General features: G+C 47.0%; 1 protein-coding gene across 3 annotated transcripts in view; it reads right to left on the bottom strand.

Moving 5' to 3' along the window:
- LOC134908934 (cytochrome P450 2C5-like) overlaps window positions 1-27,475 on the bottom strand; it is a 239,835-nt gene that overhangs the window by 16,438 nt on the left and 195,922 nt on the right. For all 3 annotated transcript variants that reach the window (XM_063915190.1, XM_063915189.1, XM_063915191.1), the window contains 2 exons: window positions 10,079-10,255; window positions 2,044-2,185 (listed from right to left, as the gene is read on the bottom strand). In XM_063915190.1, coding sequence (XP_063771260.1) covers window positions 2,044-2,185; window positions 10,079-10,255 — 319 coding nt within the window. The remainder of the gene's footprint in view (window positions 1-2,043; window positions 2,186-10,078; window positions 10,256-27,475) is intronic.

The following is a 27,475-nucleotide window of genomic DNA, read 5'->3' as shown; positions in this document are numbered from 1 at the left end:
ACTAAGCAGACACTCCCATCAATTGTTCAGCAAGCAAATTGCCTGCGGGAAAAAAACTGTCCGGAGGTTTTTTCAGGCAGCGCTCTGTAGCCTCACCCTAGACAAATACAGCTCCATAACAGATGGTAGCTGTACCCCAATAATCCTTTCTGCTGTTTAACAACCCTTTGAAGCCTATGCCTATCACTTTCTGTTGCTGAACCAAACCAAACTATGACTGAGAAGATGAAAAAAAGAATCAGCAACTCTAGAGGGAGCTTTTTTGACAATGGCATCAATATTGGGCCTCCGCTTAAGGTCTCATGCAATTGGAGTCCCTACATTTTTTTTAAAAGGAGTTCACCATAGGCACAACATTGCCAGCAATCGTAAGTGGGGGTGCAGAAGCTGGACACCTCCTAAAGTCCACAACCATCTCTACCATTTTAAGTGGATTTAACTCCAGGTTGTTTCTGCAACATCACAGGGCCAACTGAACCACCTCTCGTTTGTATGCTAGTTAATCCATATCCTTAATCAGACCAATAACTCTGGTGTCATCCGCAAATTTCAGAAACTCAACAGATTGCTCACCAGTGACACAGTCATTGGTATACAGAGAGAAAAGCATGGGAGAAGGAAGGCCCCTGTGCTAATCTTACGCACACTCGAGGAAACCTATACTGCTTTCGCATTCTGTCTCTATCTGTCAAAAAATCAACAATCCATTCACAGGTGGATACTGGAACCCACAAATGCAACAATTTGGAGAATATCATCCCTGGAACAATTGTGTTGAATGCTAAACTGAAGTCAATGAACAAGACTCTCACATATGTACCAGGCAGGTCAGGTATGTTGCAAAATATGATGCGGCCCCATGTTGACTGCATCCTCAACTGACCTATCCTCTTGATAGGCAAACTGAAGGCAGTCCAGGCGAGAACCTGCCGTCACATTCAGATGGTTCAGCACTAAACGTTTTCGTGAGTACAAATGTCAGAACAATTGGTCTGTAGTCATTTAGACTTGAAATGACAGATTTATTAGGTACAGGAACAATAGTGGACAACTTACAACAGGAAGGGATTCCAGAGATCTATTAAAGAACCTCATGAATACAGGAGCCAGTTGCTCAGCACAAGATTTCAGGACAGATGGTGATACACCACCCGCACTTGGAGCCTTCCTGGGCTTCAACCATCCGAATAGCTCAGCTACCTCTGCATGACCAGCCTGCAATCTATAGGAACAACTCCTAGTTTCAAGTAGAGTAGTTGTTAGCAGATCCATAATAAATTTAGATTCTGGCCTTTTTAAACCTGCAGTATAAAACATTCAACTCGTCTGACAATTTCAAGCTCATAACAGTGTGGCTGGGTGGTTTCTTATAGCCTGCAGGCCTCTCCACACAGACACAGGATCATTAGCTGGAAAAGTTGGTGATCAGTTTATCAGTAAAGCTTTTCCTAGCAACCCCTATTGTCCCTGGTCAAAGTGTTCCATGGTTTATTATTGCTAAAAATGCGGAAAGATCTTAATTTTCTCACGGAAACCAATACATAATGTAAAAATATCTGTTAGATGATCCAAATCATTGTCAGCAACCTCAAAAACACTCCAGTCAAAACAAGCCTGGAGTTCCATCTTGGCCTCGTTGGACCAGCTCTTCATGGCCTTAACCACAGGCTTGATTGATCTTAGCTTCTGCTTATAAGTGGGGAGCAGTTGTATCAAACAGTGGTCAGAAAGACCCAATTCTGTCCGAGCTACAGACTGATAAGCATCTTTTAAGATGGCATAACAATGGTACAATGTGCTGCCTCCCAAGTTGGACACTTTCACTTGGGTAACTCCCGACTCAAATTTGCTCTATTGAAATCTCCCAGCACAATAAGTGATGAGTCTGGGTGCTTACGCTCCATCTCAGAAATATGAGCAGAAAAATGGTGTAATGCCTCATTTACACAAGCCTGGGGGGAATATAAACACCAACCAAAATGAATGATGCAAATTCCCCATGGAGAATAAAAAGGTTTACAGAAATTTAGGATGTTCTCTTACTTTGGATTTCGGGGTATTTCATCATCAACAGAAGACCCCATCTCAGAGTGGTCGAGGTCGTCTCCACACCAGCACCAAAGAGGTCGTTCACAAGCCCTATTAGATTTTTATTGGTGAAAAATAATTCAGGACTTGGTTTTTCCTAAAACACACAGAATTGCATTTGTATAAAATCATTGTTCAGTATTTGCAGATGATAAACTATTGTTTATTACCAACCTTGAGACTTATTTATCATTCATCCCTGGTTTCTCCCGGAATACAACCAGGCCTCATTCTATAAATTAAATTCTTCTGAATTTGAGCTCTGAAGTTTTAGCTGTCATTGTCTCTCCACACACCTTGTAACTGCTTCACTCCTAGTACCCACATAACTGGCAAGTCATATGTTTAAAACACCTGGCAAGTCAGATTCCCTCTGATAACTTTAGTATCATTGATTGCAATTATTCACTACTTTTGAAACAATTTAAGACACCAACCAAAGTATGAGTCAATTATGAGATCTCATGGCTGGCAGCTATCAAGATGATGTTCATTCCTGATATTTTGCTGCTCCCATGAGTAATCCCTTACAAATTTTTAAACCTATTTTTTAACATCTCCTATATATTTGCCTTAATCTGTGACTCTGTGCTCGTAACGCTGGGCTGAGTCACAGAGCTGGGCGGAGTCAACTGCATCTGCTGCAGGGAGTTACCCCATACCCAGTGCCAGCAGCAGTCAGGTGCAAGACCCTACCTTACAGTATAGGAGGTGAGGATGGCCACTAGCTGCCGGCTGCTGTGCCTGTCCTCCCCCCCCCCCCCCCCCCAATCACCTGTGACAGCGGGCTGTGTGCTGTGCAGCGCGGGTCCCGAAAAGGGGCGGAGCTACGGCATCACGAGGGGGCTGGGCTACACGGAATAGAGGGGCGGAGCTACATGGGACCAGACAGCTGAACAGTGGTGGAATCAGCATTGCAGTGACGGCCAGCCAGACTTGGTAAGTGGAGGGTGAGAGAGAAATGTGTGTGCGTGTGTGTGTATATAGTGGTGTGTGTGTGTGTGTGTGTGTGTGTGTGTGTGTGTGTGTGTGTGTGTGTATATATATAGTGTGTGTGTATATAGTGTGTGTGTGTGTGTGTATATATATGGTGGGGTGTGTGTTTGTATATATGTGTGAATTGTGTGTGTGTGAGGTATGTCTGTGTGTGCGCACTTTATGGACGCCACTGCTGGGAGGGCCATTACATGCAAGGATGCTACTAATATAGGGGGGGCATTACGTATAAGGACGCTACTACTATAGGGGGGGCATTACGTATAAGGACGCTACTATTATAGGGGGGTCATTACGTATAAGGATGCTACTACTATAGGGGGCATTATGTATAAGGATGCTACTACTATAGGGGGGGCATTACGTATAAGGACGCTACTACTATGGGGGGGCATTACGTATAAGGACGCTACTACTATAGGGGGGCATTACGTATAAGGATGCTACTACTATAGGGGGGCATTACGTATAAGGACGCTACTACTATAGGGGGGCATTACGTATAAGGACGCTACTACTATAGGGGGGGCATTACGTATAAGGACGCTACTACTATAGGGGGGGCATTAAGTATAAGGACGCTACTACTATGGGGGGCATTACGTATAAGGCGCTACTAATATAGGGGGGCATTACGTATAAGGAGGCTACTAATACTGGGGGGCATTACATATAAGGATGCTACTACTGGGGGGGCATTATGTATAAGGACTCTATTACTTCTGGGGGGCATTATGTATAAGGACGGTGCTACTACTACTGGGAGGGCATTACATGTAAGGATGCTACTACTACTGGGGGGGCATTATGTATAAGGACGCTACTACTGGGAGGGCATTACATGTAAGGATGCTACTACTACTGGGGGGGCATTATATATAAGGACGGTACTACTACTGGGGGCACATTATGTATAAGGATGCTACTACTACAGGGGTGGCATTACGTATTAGGATGCTACTATTACTGTTGGGGGGCATTACATATAACTGCTACTACTACTGGGGGGCATTACGTATAAGGACGCTACTACTACGGGTGGGGCATTACGTATAAGGATGCTACTATTACTGTTGTGGGGCATTACATATAACTGCTACTACTAATGGGGGGGCATTAAGTATAAGGACAATTCTACTATTATTGGGAGGGCATTATGTATAAGGACGCTACTACTACTGGGGGGGCATTATGTATAAGGATGCTACTACTACTGGGGGGCCATTATGTATAAGGATGCTACTACTACTGGGGGGGCATTATGTATAAGGACGCTACTATTACTGTTGGGGAGCATTACATATAACTGCTACTACTACTGGGGGGCATTATGTATAAGGACACTACTACTATTGGGGGGGCATTACGTATATGGACGCTACTACTACGGGTGGGGCATTACGTATAAGATGAATAAGATTGTGCTACATTGTGGCGTAATTTTAAATGGGGGTACTGTTGTGTGGCCATGCCCGTTAGTTGTGAGACCACACCACTTTTCCCGATGCACAACAAAGGAATATGGGAGGTCGCAAAATTCATAATTTGCAGGGGGGCGCCGAACACCCTAGCACCGGCCCTGGCCACCAGTAGCAAAAGTACACCACTGCCACTGACACTATCTGCAGGGAGGGGAACAGCGCTGATATGGAGGGTACTTGCAGGCAGCGAGTCGCCGCCCACAGCTCCTCTCCCACCTACACACCATACCTGCCGCCTGACACCCACACCCCAGGGAGAGGGCGCTAGCTCAGGCACCGCTAGATCAGCATCTGCAGCATACACACAAGGGCTGCCATGCTCAGCGGCAAGCGTTGCGGAGCATGTGCAGCGGGACAGCGCCAGGACGGGACACGCACTAATCAACATTGCTGCTGGGCCAGAGCTCCCTCCGTCTGCAGCCTAAGGACGCGCGCCGCACCTCTCCAGGGAAACACCATGCCTGCCCGCCCACAAGGCTCCGGACGCTTACCTATGCTCCGCAATCACAGCAGCTGACGCTGCCAGGCAGGATGGAGGAATGACGCCCGTCAGACGGGGCGGTCAGTGTGCGGCGGAACGGGGCCAGGAAGGAATGCTGACCACGACCCATTGCTGCTGGGTCTGAGCTCCCTCCCTCTGCAGTCACCATCTCACAGCAGCAGCCTGGAGGTTAGTGGCCACCACGACCCGCACATCCTTACCTCACACATACCTCACATATACCTCACATATACCTCACACATGAGAGCAAAGGTACACACACTGACATCACACCTGTAGCCCACCCCTATATCTGCTAAGTACTCCCCGTCACTATGCCCTGTCACCCTCATCCTGCTTTCTAACTGCCTGTCTGTGTACTGGCCTTCACCCCTCTCACACCATCACCAACCCTCACTAACTACCACAGAGACTATGTGCACTGATATCTGCCCCTCCACCACCTGCAGCGCCCCTGGACCCCTCCCCATCCCCCGCAAACCCCCGCACCTGCCCCTCCACCACCCGTGGCACCCCCACCCACTGCGCCTTCGGACCCCCTACCCCACCCGCAGTGTTTTCCAAACCCCTCCCCCATCTGCAGCAGCCCCTCCCCCACTCCCCCATCCGCTGCACCCCCGGACCCATCCCCTGCACCCTCACCCCTCCAGCAACAGCAACACTTTCGGTCCCACTACCCCACCCGCAGCACTCACCCCACCACCAACCACTCCACCTGCGGACCCCTACACCACCTGCTCCTCCACCACCTACAGCCCCTCCCGATCCACCGCACCCTCACCCCCCTCCCTCCCTCCCCCACCCGCAGCGCCTCCAGGCCCCCTACCTCACCCGCAACACCTGCACCCTTCTCCACCAGCAGCGCCTCCGGAACCCCTCCCCCATCCGCAACAGCCCCTCCCCCGCCTCCCCCACCCACAGCACCCCCACCCCTCCCGCATCCCCTGACCCCCTCCCCATCCGCTGAACCCCTGCATTCACCCCTCCCCCATCCGCTGCGCCCACTGAACCATCCCCTACACCCCCACCTCTCCAGCAACCGCAACACCTTCGGACCCACTACCCCACCCTCAGCACCCACCCCTCCACCACCCACTGCACCTCCGGACCTCCTACACCACCCGCTCCTCCACCACCTGCAGCCCCTCCCCATCCACCGCACCCCCACCCGCAGCGCCTCCAGGCCCCCTACCTCACCCGCAGCACCTGCACCCTTCCACCCTGCAGCGCCTCCGGAACCCCTCCCTCATCCGCAACAGCCCCTCACCCGCCTCTCCCCCACCTACAGCACCTCACCTCTCCCACACTCCCGGACCACCTCCATCATCCGCTGCACCCCCGCACCCACCCGCGCACACACCCCTCCACCACCTGCAGCACCTAAAGACCCCCTCCCCCATCCACCGCAAATCCACACACTTGTCCCTCCACCACCCGTGGCACCCCCACCCACAGCACCTACGGACCCCACACCTCAACACACACGGACCCTCCCTTCTCCGGACCCCTAACCCCATTCACTGCACCCCCCCTCTCCCACCCGCAACGCCTCCACCCCTCCTACCCACCCGCCACACCCTTTCCCACCCGCAGTACCTCTGGAACCCCTCCCCCATCCAGCCCAGCATCTGCCCCTCCCCCACCTGCCCCTCCCCCACACACAACGCCCCCCCGGCCCCCTCCCCCGGTACCCACCCGCGGCGCCTCCAGACCCCCTTTGCCACCCGCCCCTCCACCACCTACATCACCTCCGAACCCCCTCCCCCATCCGCCACACCCCGCATCTGGCTCTCCCCCGCCCGCTGCACCTTTGGATCCCCTACCCCACCCACGTAGCAGGCCCTTCCCAAGCCGCATCGCCTGCACCATTCGCAACAGCACCGCACCCGCCACTCCCCCACCCACGTTACCCCCGCATCCACCCCTCCCCCACCCACCGTGCCCCCTGGACACCTCCCCCATCCACTGCACACCCGTACCCACCCCTTCCCCATCTGCAGCGCCTTCGGAACCCCTCCTCCATCCGAAACAGCCTGCAGCTGCCATCCCCCACCTGCGGCACCCCTGCTCCTACCCCACCCACAGCGCCTTCATACCCCCTCCCCCATCCGCGGTCCCCACTCCCCAAACCCCTTCCTGTTGCAAGGGACTACGCCCCCTTTACCATCGGACGCCCTATCATTGTGCAATATTCAAACACTAACAAAACTAGGAATGCAGGTAATACTCCATATATTGAACCCCAGAAAGGCGTGCAGGGGTTAAGGGGGCGTAGCCCCTTCCGACGGTGTGAAGAGCGCCCGTAGGGCGCGATGAAGCACCTAGTCTTCTCAATATTTGTGTGGAATTGAACGTGTCCTAGACTTTTAGGAGATCACATGTACATATATATCATCATAGAATAAATACACATACTTTTATTTTCACCCAGAATGGGCACTCAAAACAGAATGACAATTTACAGTGGCTCAGCATAAAAAGAAAATCACATAGCATCATATTCAACCTTTATGGCACCAATAATGCCAGAAACAGTAATCTCATGTCTGCTTAACAAAAAGTTTAGGATGGTAACTTAGACCGTCGACCTCGGTCAGCGAATGACCGTTCAAGACCACTGCATCATGTCGCTGCCATCCCGTGTAGTGTAGAGCCATCTGAAGGTAGACACCCCCACCGCACACATTAAATACTTACAAATACATTCTAATTACTTGACGGTGTGCTGGCCTGCTGTCCCGCTCCTCAATAACAGCATGTTGACTGGAAGAGTGTTTGCCCACTCTCACAGGGGTATGTATTAAGCATTATGTCACTTTTACCACAGATTACGTAATATGCATCTTGATGTGTCCCTGTGGACTCTATTATGTGCGGAAAACTATCACCACATTTAGGGAAAGGATGGTGAATCATAGACTCTATTAGACAAGCTGTCATTAATAAACAAAGTGATAAGCCGGTGGCTCTGCATTTTTTGATAAAAGGACACCAACTTGCATCACTTGAATGCATGATTATAGGTCATGTCCCACAACTACAGAGGGGTGGTAACCGTGGTAGAAAACTACTTCAGACTCAGAGTGAATCCAGATTGCTATTTAAGCTGGACACTAAATCCTCCCGGGGTTTAAATTAAAGTATCAATATGAAATGCTTTTTATAATGTATGATGGTGCTGTGATACTATATCGCTGACTTGTAAATTAAGGCCCACATTTTGTTTTGTTTGTATATATGTTTATTTCTATGACCAGGTGGTAGATTGAGATATATCTGGGTATCTCCACCTGATATTTGGTAGAAGTTTGTGATTAATTAAGATATATTTTTCATTTTATTTATTTCTATTATAATTTTTGGGCTTTTAGCCATTGTCAGTTTTGCAGTTGGCACTCACTTATGAATGCATTAGTGGGGGCCTTTCTGGGGGTGGACACGTCTGTGATCTGCACACGTGCATTATAGATTTTGTATATGAAATTAATACTGATAATACAATATTGGTAGTTGGTTTTGATAAGTATGGCTGACTTAGGTTGTCCTTAGCAACCCCGGCGCTGTGGTGCTCCTCAGTTATGCTGCACTAGTTTCTGTGGAGTTGGTAAATTCACTTATAGGTCCTTAATAAAAAACAACAGTAATTACTCCTTTTATAGGGGTATATTATTAACATGGGCATGCTGCGTTGGTGCTGTGATGTGACCTGGAAGGGGGGGGGGGGGGGTGCAGGGATGTGCGGGCAGTAGTCTGACGCTCACCGCACCTGTTATCCATGGTGATGTCCCTAGGGTGAATATGATGCTATGTGATTTTTTTATGCTGAGCCACCGTGAGTTGTCATTATTTAGTGAGTGACCATTCTGGGTGAAAATAAAAGTATGTGGTTTTTTCTATGATGAACTGAGTGCCCTTTCCTACATTGCTAGTATCTGGACTGTAATGAAACAGACATATATATATATATATATATATATATATACATATACATATACAGTGTATATATTTTTTTTTTTCCCCTCCTTTAAACATAATGGGGCCGATTCAAACCTGATTGCTGCTGTGCGTTTTCACAGAGCGGGCGATCAGGTCTGAACTGCGCATGGGTATGCACCGCAATGTGCAGGTGCACCAGGCCACAGCGACGGGGAGCGCTGGGCAGCGAGGGGATAGTGCAAGAAAAGCGATCGCACGGGCGCAAGGTGACTGACAGGAAGAGGACGTTTGTAGGTGGCAGTTGACCGTTTTAGAGGAGTGTCCAGAAAAACGCAGGAGGGACCAAGCGTTTGGAGGGAGTGTTTCTGGCGTCAGCTACGGCCCCGATCATCGCACTAGAAGAGTAAGTCCTGGGCTGTGCAGAGACTACACAAACTCCTGTTTGTGCATCTCTCCTGCATATGCGATCGCTCCCCTGCACAGCGGTTTCCCCCTCCCCCTGTATGCCTACTACCTGATAACAGGGATGCAAAAAATGTACCCTAGCGATCAGGTCTGAATTAGGCCCTATGTGTTGTGATCTGTAGAAACATTGAAACATATAATTTGTTGGCAGATAAGATCCTGGAGACTCAAGCAGTCTGCTTTTTTCCCCCTTTTGGTAAATTCAACCCTATTTGTTCCTTAGGCCCAAATGTATTAAGCCTTAAAAAGTGACTAAGTGGCGATGGATAAAGTGTGATAAATGACCAGCCAATCAGCTTCCTAACTGTTTTCAAAAACAGCCTGTTACATGGCAGTTAGGAAGCTGATTGGCTGGAACTTCATCATTGTTTATCCATCTCCACTTCATCACTTTTTAAGGCTTAATACATTTGGGCCTGGTTCTGTGTCAGGATATTCTTATGCCTATCACTAGCATGTTTACAGTACTCTACTGTCTTATTAGCCTCTTCCACCATGATGGGAGGCTATTACTCTTATCACCGACCTTTTCTAGGTACAGTAGTCCATAATGTGAGGGTTATTTAAAAAAGAAAATGCATCATACAAGAACCACTAAGTGCTGCATTACCTCCTGTTGTTTCACCAGGAATCTGTCAATAAGATTCCTCTGGTCATTAACATCCAATTGTTTCTTCTGGGCGGTGAAAGTCTCTTTAACAAATTTGCGCAATTCATCTTGATTTTTAGCCAGTGTTTTCTGAACTCCAGGAAACCAGCTCATCACAGAGGGGAATGTGTTGTACAGCTTGCAGAGAAAAAAACAACAACACATATTTTATTGATCTACATTAGGTATACAGACATACAACAGCTAGTATGGTCTCAAGAAGCACTTTATGTATTTTTTCAATACACTTTGTGTAAAATTAAGCAACATGTCACCAGTGCTTAAAGTGGTCCTAGAGAGGTGGTGAAACTCACCCCCCCCTCCCCCCGGCGCCCATGCAATAAAAGTATTGCGCTCGCCAAAATAGGGGCATGGTCTCAAACCAGGGACGTGGTCACACAATAGTAATAATGCCCACAGTAGTAGCACCCCTAATACACATAATGCCCACAGTAGTAGCACCCTGTAATTCACAATGCCCACAGCAGTAGCACCCATTTTACAATGACCACAGTAGTAGTGCTCTTTATGCAATGTCCACTGTACTGGTAGTGCCCTTATATATAGCCCATAGTAGTGGTGCCCCTTATGCAATGCCCCCAGTAGTAGTGCCCCTTATGTCCCCAGTAGTGATGCCCTTTATGAAGTGCTCCCTTTACAATGCCATCATTAGTAGTGCCCCCATTAGTAATGCCCTTAATGGTAATGGCCCTGTGTAGTATTGCCCCCAGTAGTAATGTTGCCTGTAGTAATGCCCCCCAGTTATTTAGACCCCTGTAGTTTAGCCCCAGTAGTTATGCCCCTAGTAGTTTAGCCCCAGTAGTAATGCCCCTGCAATTATGACCCCAGTAGTTTACCTCCACTTTAGTTTAGTGTCCCAGTGGTAATGCCCCCAGTAGTTTAGCCCCTGTAGTTTAGTCCTCATGTAGTTTGCCCCATGTAGTTTAGCCCCCAACGGTAATGCCCCCTGTGGTTTAGCCCCTGCAGTTATGCCCCCAGTAGTTTAGCCCCTCAGTATGAATGTCCCCAGTAGTTTAACCCCATGTAGTTTGCCCCAGTAGGAATGCCCCAGTAGTTTAGCCCCTGTAGTTATGCCCCTCTGTAGTTTGCCCCGTTGTAGTTTAGCCCCCTGTAGTTATGCCCCTGTAGTTATGCCCCAGTAGTAATGTGCCCCTGTAGTTATGCCCCCAGTAGTGATGTGCCCCTGTAGTTATGCCCCCAGTAGTAATGTGCCCCTGTAGTTTGCCCCATGTAGCTTGCCCCCAGTAGTTAGCCCCCTGTAGCTTGCCCCAAGTAGTAATGCCCACATGTAGTTTAGCCCCACTGCAGTAATACCCCTGTAGTTTGCCCCAGTAGTAATGCCCCCAGTAATAATGCACCCCTGTAGTAAGCCCTATGTAGCTTGCCCCAAGTAGTAATGTCCCCAGTAGCAATGCCCTCTGTAGTTTGCCCCCCTGTAGTTTATCACTTTGTAGTTTAGCCCCCTGTAGTAATTCCCCCCTGTAGTTTAGTCCCCAAATAGTAATGCCCCCCAGTAGTTTAACCCCTGTAGTGTGCCCCAAGTAGTAATGCCCCAGTAGTAATGTGCCCCTGTAGTTTGCCCCCAGTAGTTTACCCCTTGTAGTTGGCCCCCAGCAGACGTGCCTTAAAAAAACAGCAAAAAGCACCATACTTACCAAGCCCCGCTCCCACGTCCGACCGCTGTGATCCTCCCGGCGTCCGGCTCCCTACACTATGAGAGAGATGTCATGACGTCTCTCTCATAGTGCACAGTAGAGCCGGAAGCCGGAAGCAGGAGCACAGTACTGAGCTCATGCCGCCGGGCTTCCACTGTGCGGGGAGAGCTGGGCGCTGCTGATAACAGCGGGCACCCAACATCTCCCTGCGGCACTGGCACACATCGGGTTAGGTGAGCCGGAGGAGGCGGAACTGCATTCCGTCTTCAAGTGGAACTGACTCACTTTAACCCCTGCATGTCACAACAAAACATTACCAGTGACTTCATTTGTGGTATTGGCTCCCAATATATAGTAGAGATGTGCGGCTGGCACTTTTCGTGTTTTGGTTCTAATTCCACTTTCGTGTTTTGGTTTTGGCTTGGTTTTGCCAAAACTACCCTTTTGTGTTTTGGTTTTGTTTTGGATCTGGGTGATATTTTTTAAAAACATAAAAACAGCTAAAATCACAGAATGTGGGGACAATTTTGCTCCTACGGTATTATTAACCTAATTTCCACTCATTTCCAGTCTATTTTGAACACCTCACATGTCACAATTTTGATTTTAGGCCTAAAAGTTGCACCAAGGTGGCTGTATGACTAAGCAAAGCGACACAAGTAGGCGACACAAACACCTGGCCCATCTAGGAGTGGCACTGTAGTTACAGACAGAATGGCACTTAAAAAAACTAATCCCAAAAAGCACATGATGCAAAGAAGAAAAAGAGGTGCAAGATGGAATTGTCCCCCCCCCCCACCCCCCACCCCCACCCTTATGTTGTATAAACAGGACATGCACACTTTAACAAACCAATCATTTTGGCAACGGGGTCTGCCACACGACTGTGGCTGAAATGACTGGTTTGTTTGGGCCCCCACCAAAAAAGAAGCAATTAATCTCTCCTTGCACAAACTGTCTCTATAGAGGCAAGATGTCATATTAATCCTCATCCTCCGATTCCTCACTCCTTTCACTGTGTACATCCTCCTCACAGAGTATTAATTCGTCCCCACTGGAATCCACCATCACAGGTTCCTGTGTACTTTCTGGAGGCAATTGCTGGTAAAGGTCTTCCCAGAGGAATTTATAATTAATTTTGATGAACATCATCTTCTCCACATTTAGCGCAGTAACCTCATATATCGATCGCTGACAAGGTTACCGGCTGCACTAAACACTCTTTCGGAGTACACACTGGAGCGGGGGCAACTTATCTAAAATAAAGCCAGTTTGTGCAAGGGCCTCCAAATTGCCTCTTTTTCCTGCCAGTAAACATACGGATTGTCTGACGTGTCTACTTGGATGCTGTCACTCACATAATCCTGCACCATTCTTTCAATGATGACAGAATCATATGCAGTGACAGTAGACATGTCAGTAATAATTGGCAGGGCCTTCAGTCCAGACAAGACGTCAGCACTCGCTCCTGAATGGCCAGCATCACCGCCAGCAGGTGGGCTAGGAAATCTTATCCTTTTCCTTGCAGCACCAGTGGCGGGAGAATTGAAGGAGGAGCAGTTGACGGGTCACCTTCCGCCTAAGTTGACAATTTACTATCCAGAAGGTCTTTGCACCTCTGCACACCTGTGTCTGCTGGAAAGAGAGATACAGCTTAGGCTTTAAACCTAGGATCGAGCAGTGGCCAAAATGTAGTGCTCTGATTTCACCAGATTGACCACCCTTGAATTCTGGCAAAGCGAATGAAGGGCTCCATCCACAAGTCCCACATACTTTGCGGAATCGCTTCGTCTTAGCTCCTCCTTCAATTTTTCTAGCTGCTTCTGCAAAAACCTGATGAGGTGAATTACCTGACTCAAGCTTGTAGTGTCTGAACTGACTTCACGTGTGGCAAGTTCGAAGGGTTAGAGAACCTTGCACAAGACGGAAATCATTCTCCACTGTGCTTGAGTCAGGTGCATTACCCCTCCTTTGCCTATATCGTAGGTGGATGTATAGGCTTGAATGGCCTTTTCCTGCTCCTCCATTCTCTGAAGCATATAGAGCAGTGTTTTTCAACCACTGTGCCGTGGCACACTAGTGTGCCCTGAGCAGTCTCCAGGTGTGCCGCCATAGAAGCCACAGCCATGCCAGTTAGTGTTTTGCCACTACTGTGGCCATGGAACGATCAATACTGATGGGTTTAGTGGTTGCAGAGCCAGTTCTAATTTTGGGCCCGGGCAGTGTTGGGCTCTCCTGGCTTTCTCAGATGTGGCTAAGGCGTTACCTATGGAGAAGCTGCATCATGACATCCTAGGACATGCAACTGCACCATGCATCACCATTATATTTGAATGTGCCTTGGCAATATTTAAATCTTGTTCAGTGTGCCGCAAGTTGTAAAAGGTTGAAAATCTCTGATATAGAGTGTTGAATTCCACCTCGTTACCACTTCTTGCTTCAGTTGATGGCGGGGCAGTTTCAGGAGTGTTTGCTGGCGCTCCAGTCTTCGGCACACAGTGGCAGAATGCTGAGAGTGGCCCACAATTTTTTGGGCCACCAACAGCATCTCCTGCACATCCCTGTCATTTTTAAAAAAAATCTGCACCACCGAATTAATTGTATGTGCAAAACATGGAACATGCTTGAATTTGCCCAGATGTAATGCACGCACAATATTGGTGGCGTTGTCTGATATCACAAATCCCCTGGAAAGTCCAATTGGCGTAGCCTACCTAGGAACGAGTGGGCGTTTGTGAGATGCTGCTACTGGTGCCGCTGCTGTTGTTGTTGTTGCGGGAGGCCATACATCTACCCAGTGGGCTGTTACAGTCATATAGGGGATCATTCCGAGTTGATCGTAGCTATGCTAAATTTAGCACAGCTACGGTCGTAAACTCAGACACGCGGAGGGGCGCCCAGCACAGGTCTAGTCCGCCCCGCATGTCAGTGCCGCCCCCCCCGCACAAATACAAAAGCATCGCACAGAGGCAATGCCTTTGTATTTGAGGAGTAACTCCCTGCCAGCACAGCTTCTGCGGCTGGCCGGGAGTTACTCGTCACTCCCGCTGGCCACAGCAGCTGTGTGACACGATATGCAGCCGCCGCGGCCTGCCCCCAAACGGTCCAGCCATGCCTGCATTGACCGGACCTCTCCCCCTAAATGGCGGCTTAATGCCGCCGTTCAGCCCCCTCCGGCCTAGCGACCGCCTATGTCTCAAAGGCGATCGCTAGGTAACGACGGCTGCCATGAGCCGGTGCACTGCAGCGCCAGTTCATGCGCAGTTCCGACCCGATCGCTGCACTGCAACAAACTGCAGCGAGCGATCGGGTCGGAATTACCCCCATAGTCCTTTATCTGCCCTGTTCCACTTGTCCACATGTCCGTGGTTAAGTGAACACTGGATTCAACTGCATTTTGTAGGACACTGGTGACTCTTTCTGATGTCTGTGTACTTTCTCGGTATTGTCTGCCTAGAGAAGTGGAACCTAGATGGGATTTGATACCGGGACACAGTGCCTCAAACAGTTCTCTTAGTCCTACTGAACTAATGGTGGATACGCACGTTTAACTCCAACATAGCTGTCAAGGCCTCAGTTATCCACTTTGCCAAATGATGACTGCTGTGATATTTCATCTTCCTCACAAAAGGACTGTTGGACAGTCAATTGCTTACTGGAAGTAGTACAAGTGGTCTTCCGACTTCCCCTCTTGGATGATGATTGACTCCCAGCAGCAAAAACAGCAGCAGCAGCAACAGCAGGCGTACCACTCATGGATCCTATGGAGGAATCCCGGTTAGGAGAGGACTCCTCAGTCTTGACAGTGACATGGCCTGCAGGGCTACTGACGTTCGTGACTGAGGAGGAAGTTGACGTTGAGGGAGTTGGTGGTGTGGCTTGCAGGAGCTTGGGTACAGGAGGAAGAAGGGATTTAGGTGTCAGTGGACTGCTTACAATCTTACCCAAAGTTTCACAACTTGACACTGACTTATGATGAATGCGCTGCAGGTGACGTATAAGGCAGGATGTTCCTAGGTGGTTAACATCCTTACCCCTACTTATTACAGATTGACAGAGGCAACAGATGGCTTGACATCTCCGGATTTGTGGAGAAATAATTCCACATCGAAGAGGTGGCTTTTTTGTTAGTTTGCCCAGGCATGTCAATGGGCTTCTTCATCCCAAGGACAACAGGTGTCTCCCCCGGTGCCTGACTTAAACAAACCACATCACCATCAGAACCCTCATTGTCAAATTCCTCCTCAGCGCCAGCAACACCCATATCCTCATCCTGGTGTACTTCAACAGTTACATCTTCAATTTGAATATCAGGAACTGGACTGTGGGTGCTCCTTCCAGCACTTGCACAGGGCGTGTAAATGGTGGAAGGAGCCACCTCTTCCCTTCCAGTGTTGGGAAGGTCAGGCATTGCAACTGCCAACACACTTGGACTCTCCTTGGGGATTTGTCATACGATCTTAGAACGCACAGTTCTTTTCTGTGCTCTTTCCAGCTTAACTATTTTCCTTTTTCTAGCGAGAGGATGAGGGCTTACATCATCATGTGAAGCTGAACCACTAGACATGAACATAGGCCGAGGCCTCAGCCGTTCCTTGCCACTCAGTGCCGTAAATGGCATATTGGCAAGTTTACGTTTCTCCTCAGACGATTTAAATTTCTTTTTTTGGTTCTTTTTACTGAACTTTGGCTTTTTGGATTTTACATGCCCTCTACTATCACATTGGGCATCGGCCTTGGCAGACGACGTTGATGGCATTTCATCATCTACGTCATTGCTAGTGGTAGCAGCTTCAGCACTAGGAGGAAGTGGTTCTTCTTGATCTTTTGCCTATTTTATCCTCAAACTTTTTGTTCTCCATAATTTTTTGGGAGTTATATGAGACAATGGGGGTCACTCCGAGTTGTTCGCTAGCTGTTTTCGGTCGCTGCGCATTGATCAGGTGAAAACCGGCATTTCTGCGCATGCGTATGTGGCGCAATGCGCATGCACGGCGTACTTTCACAACATCTGAAGTAGTTTCACACAAGGTCTTGCGACGCTTTTCAGTCGCACTGCTGGCCGCAGAGTGATTGACAGGAAGTGGGTGTTTCTGGAAGGTAACTGACCGTTTTCGGGAAGTGTGTGGAAAATTACAGGCTTGTCAGATACAAACACAGGCGTACCTGGGGAAACGCAGGCGTGGCTGGGCAAACAAAGGGCGTGTTCATGACGTCTAAACAGGAACAAAACAGTCTGAAGTGATCGCAAGCTAGGAGTAGATCTGGAGCTGCTCAGACACTGCACAATCTTTTTTTTGTAGCCGCGCTGTGATCCTTTCGTTTGCACTTCTGCTAAGCTAAGATACACTCCTAGAGGGTGGCGGCTTAGCGTTTGCACGGATGCTACAAGAAGCTAGAGAGCAACTCAGAATGAGGGCCAATATGCGGCACAGGAATGACTGATTAGAAAGGACACTACCACTGGTCTGATGCAGCACAACACAACAACACTGTAAGGGACTTGTGGTTGTTATTATAATTATTATACGGCAGCAGTGGACATTCAGCAGCAGCGTATATCATCACTGAAATGAATGATGAGACAGGACACTACCACTGGTCTGATGCAGCACAAACACAGCAATACTGTGAGGGACTTGTTGTTATTATTATACGGCAGCAGTGATCATATAGCAGCAGCGTATACCACTGTGACTGCCTCATCACTGGAACGACTGATGAGACAGGACACTACCACTGGTCTGATGTAACACAACACTACACCACTTTATACAGCTACACTGGATATATGGCAGCTGAGGACACCAACACTGGGACTGGCTGGACTGATGCAGCACAATACACTGACTACACTGAACAGCACAACACAGCACAAGACTCGCCACCCCACTTTCCTGCCCCCACACTGATAATGCTGATTTGATTACCTTATAACTTTCACTATATGTAGGTAGGAGACTCAGTACGCAATCGGCGTATGGGGTACCGTAAGGGTACGCACTTAGCGTAGCAGACGCTCAGCCGTGATCGAGACGCACGAGCGATACGCTTGCTCACAGTTTTACGCTTGGTGTCGAACACGCTATAGGCGGCCGACTACCGTAATGATACGCTACTAGCGTAGCAAACGCTGTGATCGTGCGGGGAACACGAGCGGCGCAGACGCTCACGGGATAACACTCAGTAAACCTTGTATGCAACACACTATGATTGAGTTTGTATTGTAAACCTTACAACTGAAATACTGCAGCGATATAACGCTGCTTAACCTTGCTAGTGTAAATGCTGTTTGGGCGATTAAGTCGCTCTGAATACCCTCTGCAATGTAATAAACACACAATACCTTGCTAAGGCTCCAAAACCTTTACTAACAGGATTAAGTTATATTAAAAGGGGAAATACAGTTGACAATTCATACACTACAAGCTAACATCAATATCTAACAAAATAACTACACATAAATACACAATAGCAGCACAATAGCAAACAATAACATACAATGAGAGAGAGAGAGAGAGATCGTGGCACAATTACAATCAGAGATTAAGAATGGTCACACAGAGAGTGTACTTACACACTGGGGAATGATTCGCTGTGCATGTCCAGGTTACCAGCTCTGGGTTAGTCAATGATGAAAACCATTGTGGAGAGAAGACTCTTGTGTCCCCAAGCCTATTTCCAACTATATTTATGTACTAGCTCAAGACATACTTCAATAGATACTATGTGTCCTCTTTCCATTGGTTAGGGGGTGGGACATGTACTGCACCTGGGATCATTGGTTAGTTCAAGAAATGGGCGATGGCTAGGACTTGTCAGTATTCTAAATTCCTCTCTTGGTTGTATTGGGGAAACCTATTGTTTGGATCTTCCAAACAAACTCTGTCTCTGTGCTTTGTTTACCCCCTGGTCACCTCTTTCAGTTGAGACAATGACATCTCAGCACTCATTATTCTGGAGAGAAACCTGGACCTATTCATAAACAAAGGTATAAGCCCTCTTCATAGAATCTCAAAGCTTAGTGTAAACATGGCTATTTGTTTTCAGTCTGTGGGAAAGAGGTGAATGAATTCCAGTCCCTCACCCTGCATTTATGTGCAATTTATTCTGAATGCAATTAATCTTATGTTCTACTTCTGTGCATAACCATGAGCAGGAACTATGCGAATCCCTCCCAACTGTCATAGGCACAACACTTCTTCAATACCCCACAGCTGGACACCAAATATTACCCTCCAACCTTTATCTGAACCCTCCCAGCATGTAAAGGAGAATTTCTCAGGTCCAAGAACCGTTTTAAACTTACCATACTTGCTGACATTATTAAGGGGAATATTAACTATAAAACGCATTATATTGGTTAAATATGTAGTGATCGAGTCGCTCGCTAGTCGCACACAAACATCGACGTAAATACCCATCTCCCTGCGCAGGCGACATCAGAGCGTCCCCTACGCAACCTGAGGGGATGCATACGCACGGGGGGGGGGGGGGGGGGGGGGTCGGTGCGCGAGCAGCGGGCACGTGCATTGGGGTTAGTACAAGGCATCATAGGTCGCTATATTTTTCAACTTTGACAGTCCACCCTTTGGCAGTCATCAATTGCTGCCACTTCCTAAAACAATTCAAACAGAAAAATATATGTCATCATGGAATACCTTTTTATGATTGGGTAGAGGGAGGAGAGGAGAAGGTGGGAAAGGTATGACCTAGTGAGATAGTAGAAGCATGTGTGTATGAATCCATGTTTGAGGGGTCATGTATCATCGTGCCGTACGTGTTTTAAATCAAGCTTCGAGGTATTGCGAAGTATACATTTGAATCCTTCTTATCCCGTATTAAGGGTCTGTGGATGGGCTGTCAAACTCTACCGAGCTCTTTTCGGCTTTTTGTTGCAACAAATGGGGAGCACATTTAGTTGATGATACATGAATGGGGGGATATGTGAGTGCTGATATCTGTGTCTATATTCCCTATCGACTACGGGTGTCATTACCTGAAGGTTGCAGAAATGAAGATAAGAAGCAGTTATTATAAATGCAGTCATAAACTATGTGAGTTTAGTATGCATTTGATGATTGAGGTCTTGTCTTGTGTCTTGTCTTGATGTACATGTTGACTGTAGTCTCCCGATGCTTTTGCTATAAATGGCGGCAAAAGTTTTTCCATTGTCCAGACAATTACAGTCTCTAAAATATTTGGGGCTATCGTAAAATTTAAAGTCACTAGGGATATTGGGGGTCTGTGGTATGGTCCATCGATGGTCTGTATAAAAGAGGTTGTCAAATTCTTCTTCCAATCGGATGTCTTTGTACCTTGAAAGAAAACAAAGGAGAAACGGGTGAAAGAAACGGACCGTGGAATCACATTTTCATCACAACATTGTCTCTATCGTTGGGTCATAAATCAAATTAGTTGTTGTTATTACAATGTCTTCGCTCCTCAAACTCATCACTCTGGTATTACCTTTACACTTCGTTAAAATCCGAACGCATCTAAATATCAGACCAATCAATATGACGGCACCCAGAATACACAAGAGACCATCCATAATAATACCTTGGGCCCATTCTCCTAAACCAGAGAACCAATTTCGTGGGTTCAACCATGACACCCAACTGGTCAGCTCATTACCCACAGCAGCGAGAGTGAGATTATGTTTCCTTCAGAACTCCCACTTCAATTGCAAAATGTCATCCATCTTTTGGTCTATGACCTCGACCGGGTCCTCAGTGCTGTTTGTAATGTACGTGCAGCACTTTATTCCATACTGAGTTGCTAGGGTGACACAATACCCGCCTGTCACAGCTGTGAGATAATTGAGAATCATCCTATGCTGAACCAGTTCTGTTTTGTAGGCTTGTAACTCTCTCCCAGTATACCTGAACGTGTCATCATACATTTCAGTGATATTGTCTAATAAATTTGCGAGCGCAGATATATACCTAAAGTTTATCACTCCCCTGGCGGTACGAGTAATATCCATCGCGAGGAGAAATTGAATCCCGGTGGATTCATGGATCAGATCAGAGGCATGATGCTCTGTCTTCTCTATCAGGTGCCCTTTAACGACGTGCTCGTAGTGAGTGTGAGTATAAGGAGCTTGGGCACCGCGGTGAATATCTTTCATTTTGGTATGGAATACAGTCATTACTTCAGGCAGTACTTTTCCAATATAACATATTCCCTCTGAGTTTGGGGCGAGGAACCTATATGCCTTCCTCCCGCATAAGAAATATGCCTCATCGGGGAGAACATATGGGACGGAGTATGTCATAACCATGTTACAAACTTTCCATGTGAAATCGCCTAACCCTAATTCTCCCATCTGTCTAGTACATGTATCAAGTTGTATGATATATGCACAGTATCCTGGTGATACTTCTCCAACTTGCATGGTCCTACTTCCTAAAGTCTACCTATACCGGAAATTTTTCCATTCTCAACTATCTGGCGTATGTCGGCTCTATGTGAAAATGTCATGGTTTGATTACTCCATGTCACTTCCCAATTTCCCGGCTTTCGGGGATTGGATATGTTAAAGCATACTAAGGACTTATCCACATGATATTGGTGGAGCTTCAAACTAGGAGGGCTAGAGATATTAAGCCTCTTGTCCACCGGCCCCCCACGACTTAACTCAAGTACCTCTCCTACAGTTAAAGGGAAAAGTACTAGCCCTGATTTGCTATGACCTTGAGGTACTTGAGAGCATACCCAACAGTCTGTCTTATTTAACACTTTACCCACTAATGAGTGATAGTCACTCAATGGATGCCGGTCCATGTTAATATTAAAACTGGACTGACATCTCTTGATGCACCCATCCTCAACTATGTTGTCGCAATGCCTACAGATGCAGTTTTCTTCAGCTAACAATCCTTCACAATTCCTTCTATTGTCAATGCTACCAGATCGTTTTCTGATACTCGCCTTTACTCAGTGATTATGTTGTTCTTGGAAATCTACGCCTCCGTTTCTGTCATCAGATTCCATTCTAGATCCTTTCTCGACCTCACTGGTACTCTCACCGGAACAGACTGCTCTGGTCAACATCATGGTCAACAGGAAAACACGGACTGCAGTCTCTTGGGGCGAGTCCATCTTACAGGAGTAGAAAGAGAAATTTGTAATGGGTGTACAAAAAAATACTTTGAGGGGAAAGAAAAATGTTACGATGTCTTATGTCCTCTAGTCTTGTTGTTCTTCTTGCTCTGCTGTCATCTCAAAGGTGCTGTCTCTCAATCTTTCAAACGAACACTCCGGTGATACAATATTCCTTCCAAATCTGCGATCTTTCTGTAAGGAACAAAAAATCTAGCATTACCATTTGTCCAACTGATGTGTGACATACCGTCTTTAAAGCATGAGAACATGAGAGAGAAGAAAAAAACAAACGAGGGAGAGAACAATTCATATATATGTGTTACATAAAACAACAAACAAAAAAAAACATTGTCAGATGAATGTCAGAGACGGGGAAAAAGAGACATTTACAGATAAATTACAACGTTTACCCGGCCGTTCCTGTGTCTTCAAGGAACTGACCTCCCAATTTCATTAACTGTAGCCTCAGGCTTACTATCAGTCCTAATGATCACCTTTCCTGACTGCATGTTACAGGTGCGGCCCAAAAATTCTTCCTAGATGATCCCTGATTACACTTTCGTGTGTCATAACTCTGCTCGTGTTCTTGTCTAGGGGGTCTGACTTTATGTGGGCTGTTACAGTTGCTGGCATAATGCCCTTCCCTTTTTCACAAATAACAAACCCTGGGCTTCCTCCAAGTGCCAGTGGCCTGAGGTCTTGGTTGATTTGATGCCTCCTCAAACGCTTGGATGCTCATCACCATCAACCGCATTCCCTGTACTTCCCTGATTCCTTGGATACCATGGTTATGTTGTTGTCTAGGGGGTTGATATATCTTCTGTAAATCGTTGAACATACAATCTCGTGCATAATGACCTTCCTTCTGGCAATTATAACACCTTATCACCTTTGACTTACCCACAGGGATCTGAGGCCTCTTGTCTCCCTGTGCTTCCCTGTGCTTGCTGATGTCTTGCTCATGCCCAACAGCGGCCTTTCTTAATGCAGCCACCGAGATATTTCTCCAGTTTGGGTTGGTGGTCTGTACCCTTGTGTTCAACACTTCCTTTAAACCATCCATTAACTCAAATACTGCTACTTCTCTATGCGGTGCACTTGTTTCGATGTTTTCTTTCCCTGTATACCTAGTCATGTCCTGCAATGCCCGATGGAAATAATTAGAAGTACTTTTCCCTTCGGTTTGTCTTATGGAGAAAATTTTGTTCCACTCGACAACGGCTGGGAAATATACTCCTAACTGTCGGTTGATCTGCTTAATACATTCCTGATTATGTTCCTCCGTTTGAGGTACTTCTGTGTCTAATTGACAATCAGTAATACATTTTTCAGAGTCTACACTGGAGGGCAAACATGCCCTCAGCACTGTCCGCCAATCTTTGTTGGTGGGTTCTGTTGAGTTTCCTACTTCTTTAATGAACCTCTGACATGCAACTGGATCTTTCCTAGGATGAGGGAATTCAGACATAATTGCTCTCAATTCCATCCGGGACCAGGGACGGCGCATTGCACTGTCCCTGGCGGGAATGATTCCCTGAGCGTCAGTCTTCCCATTGGGGACTGTGATCACCCTGACAGGATTAAGGTCAACTACATCATCTTGTGTTGGCTCTACAATATGAGGTACATTTGTTTGTGCGTGATATATAACACCGTACGTACCTGTGGACACGACCTCACCTGACCCTCCGTTAGGGAGTTTGATTACTGCCTTTACCGATTTGGTCGCGTCCACCTGGATGTCTTGTGTGATGGCTGATGGAAGAGGTGCCGACATCGTGCTGGGCTCACTTTCTTGCTTGTAATCCTAAAGGAAGTTTAACATGGGGTGCGACTTGCACAGGTTAACAGTTGTACATTTAACAGTTTTACTTTTATCATTGTTACATTTACTACTACCATAATTATTAATACAGTTGCTAAGTGCATTTTTATCATACACCAGTGTGCCACTCTCTGTAACCATCTTTTCTCTCGTTGCCATATTTTTCTTACCACAGTGAGAGTCAGCTGTGCAAGCTAATCCTCCTTGTCTCTCACCTTCCTGTTGCCATAACTGTAAACAATCATAATGTTGGATCCGTGTGTTTACAGATTTAATGAGACATATCCTTCTCCTTAGATTTTGTAACACCTCTGGGCTAAAACTGCCTACCCGTGGGAACTTTTCCACATCATGGAGTTCATTTCGGGTTGTTCGCTCGCAAGGCGATTTTAGCAGAGTTGCTCACGCTAAGCAGTCGCCTACTGGGAGTGTATCTTAGCAATATTGCGATTAGCACACCTCTTAGCAGTTTCAGAGTAGCTTCATACTTACTCGGCATCTGCGATCAGTTCAGTGCTTGTCGTTCCTGGTTTGACGTCACAAACACACCCAGTGTTCGCCCAGACACTCCCCCGTTTCTCCGGCCACTCCAGCGTTTTTTCCGGAAACGGTAGCGTTTTTTCCCACACGCCCATAAAACGGCCTGTTTCCGCCCAGTAACACCCATTTCCTGTCAATCACAATACGATCGCCTGAGCGATGAAAAAGCCGTGAGTAAAAATACTACCTTCATAGCAAATTTACTTGGCGCAGTCGCAGTGCGGACATTGCGCATGCGCACTAAGCGGAAAATCGCTGCGATGCGATGAAATTTACTGAACGAACGACTCGGAATGAGGGCCCATGTACAGTCATTCTATCCCATTCATAGCACAAAACCTCTGTGTGTGAACCGTATTTCTCACACATGATATACCTTGCCGACCCTATTGGTCGGTTTACTAAATCAACCTGGACCAGGGTTGATCGCCCCCTACCTGAACAACTGGCCCCCATCTTTACAGGTGTTGCTTTCGCTACCTCTGACATTCAAATCAGGGTCTTCAGCTAACCCTTACAAAAACCAAGATGTCCGGTAGGCCGACGGTGAAAGTTTACCGAGTACCTTCACGCCACTCGCCCACGTCGACCAATACGCCCACACGCTGCCCTAGCGCTGGCGTACTCAACCCAGGGCCCCTGCGATCTGAACCTCTATTTACTGGAACATGTGGGGGTGATCGGCAGAGCACTTACCCTTCCCAGTAACTATTGGTTGTTAGAGAATTCCCGAGTGACCAGCGAATCTCCCATAAAATAAAAAAAATTACACAAATCACGTCAGAATGTACAAATAGCGTTTATGATCCCACTAGCATACGCAAATGGTACTGGGTCAAGTTACAAACTAATGCACACAATTACGTGAGGTACAATCGTACGGCACACAAGCAACTAATCTTATGTGCGGAACGACCAACGGAATCGAAAATTGTGGCTGCGAATTCCTTCAGCCGGAGCTTAATGGCCTATATGGGTACCGCACCAACCCTTCCTGGTGTTGTGCTTCTTGACTCTATCTATAGCGGACTTCCTAGTCTGCTGTACCTGGACCTCCTGGTCCGTGACCTCCTGGTCTGTGCTACAGTAGACCTCTTGGTCTGCTATACTCTTCTTTTTAAAATGTTTAACAAGGGATGCCTCCCAAGCCACCGTGCTGTCACTCTCACGTATGTACCTCACGAGAACTCGATTTCCTGTGGTTCCACCCAAAAATGAGAAAATACTTATACACACACTTTCACCTCATGTACTCTTCACTTTCGTTTCTGCGCAAAAATCCCTTTCATTCAGTATCGCAGTCTAGTCCAGAGGAGTTGCAACTAGAGAAGGATCTATTAGCTTAAAATTTTGGACACTGAGACTGATTTGCGCTATTATCGCGTTTCCTCCTTATCGCCTACTAAAACAATACTATTGTGTGATTTGTATTACGTGGGCGTATCCGTACGCTTCCGTTGCATAATATACGCTCCGTGCGTCGACCCTTGGGTCGCGTACGTCCGCCCTGTCCCTTGTTAGAGACACGTGTACGCAGGCCAGATATGTCCACAGAAATACAATTTAACACGTTTATATCAATGTAAATGATCTTTAACTGTAATCATCTACTGAACACCACACAGAACTTCCTTGTATCTTAGGCAAGCCGTGTGCGTGTTTTACAAATTACTCCTTAACGTATTATTTTTTTTTTTTACTTACCAATAGCAACCACTCTTTCTCAGCACGTTATCAATTATAAATGGCAAACAGGAGAGTGAGATGTGAAACTACACAATTGAAAAGAAATACCGGTGTGTGCGTGCGTGCATGTGTGCATACGCAAAACAGAAATAAACAGTTTTAAAAGATAATAGCGTATTGTTCTTACCTTACTACCTTCCGGTTCTGGATTCCACCCCAGCACTCCTACAGCGTAGCGTAACAGATGCTTATCTAGTCAGCACCACTGTATCCCTCACCACCAATATGGATACGAAAGGATACTGCTTTCCCGCCCTTGCTGACAGATAAAGTCTGTTTGCACTAGTGTGGATATGTGGAGGGAGGACGAGGCCCCAATTGATAATGCTGATTTGATTACCTTATAACTTTCACTATATGTAGGTAGGAGACTCAGTACGCAATCGGCGTATGGGGTACCGTAAGGGTACGCACTTAGCATAGCAGACGCTCAGCCGTGATCGAGACGCACGAGCGATACGCTTGCTCACAGTTTTACGCTTGGTGTCGAACACGCTATAGGTGGCCGACTACCGTAATGATACGCTATTAGCGTAGCGGACGCTGTGATCGTGCGGGGAACACGAGCGGCGCAGACGCTCATGGGATGACACTCAGTAATCCTTGTATGCAACACACTATGATTGAGTTTGTATTGTAAACCTTACAACTGAAATACTGCAGCGATATAACGCTGCTTAACCTTGCTGGTGTAAATGCTGTTTGAGTGATTAAGTCGCTCTGAATACCCTCTGCAATGTAATAAACACACAATACCTTGCTAAGGCTCCAAAACCTTTACTAACAGGATTAAGTTATATTAAAAGGGGAAATACCGTTGACAATTCATACACTACAAGCTAACATCAATATCTAACAAAATAACTACACATAAATACACAATAGCAGCACAATAGCAAACAATAACATACAATGAGAGAGAGAGAGAGAGAGAGAGAGAGATCGTGGCACAATTACAATCAGAGATTAAGAATGGTCACACAGAGAGTGTACTTACACACTGGGGAATGATTCGCTGCGCATGTCCTGGTTACCAGCTCTGGGTTAGTCAATGATGAAAACCGTTGTGGAGATAAGACTCTTGTGTCCCCAAGCCTATTTCAAACTATATTTATGTACTAGCTCAAGACATACTTCAATAGATACTATGTGTCCTCTTTCCATTGGTTAGGGGGTGGGACATGTACTGCACCTGGGATCATTGGTTAGTTCAAGAAATGGGCGATGGCTAGGACTTGTCAGTATTCTAAATTCCTCTCTTGGTTGTATTGGGGAAACCTATTGTTTGGATCTTCCAAACAAACTCTGTCTCTGTGCTTTGTTTACCCCCTGGTCACCTCTTTCAGTTGAGACAATGACATCTCAGCACTCATTATTCTGGAGAGAAACCTGGACCTATTCATAAACAAAGGTATAAGCCCTCTTCATAGAATCTCAAAGCTTAGTGTAAACATGGCTATT

The sequence above is a fragment of the Pseudophryne corroboree genome, chromosome 4 (assembly GCF_028390025.1).
Source record: "Pseudophryne corroboree isolate aPseCor3 chromosome 4, aPseCor3.hap2, whole genome shotgun sequence".
NCBI classification, from domain to species: Eukaryota; Metazoa; Chordata; class Amphibia; order Anura; family Myobatrachidae; genus Pseudophryne; species Pseudophryne corroboree.
This window is presented reverse-complemented; position numbering and strand designations above follow the sequence as displayed.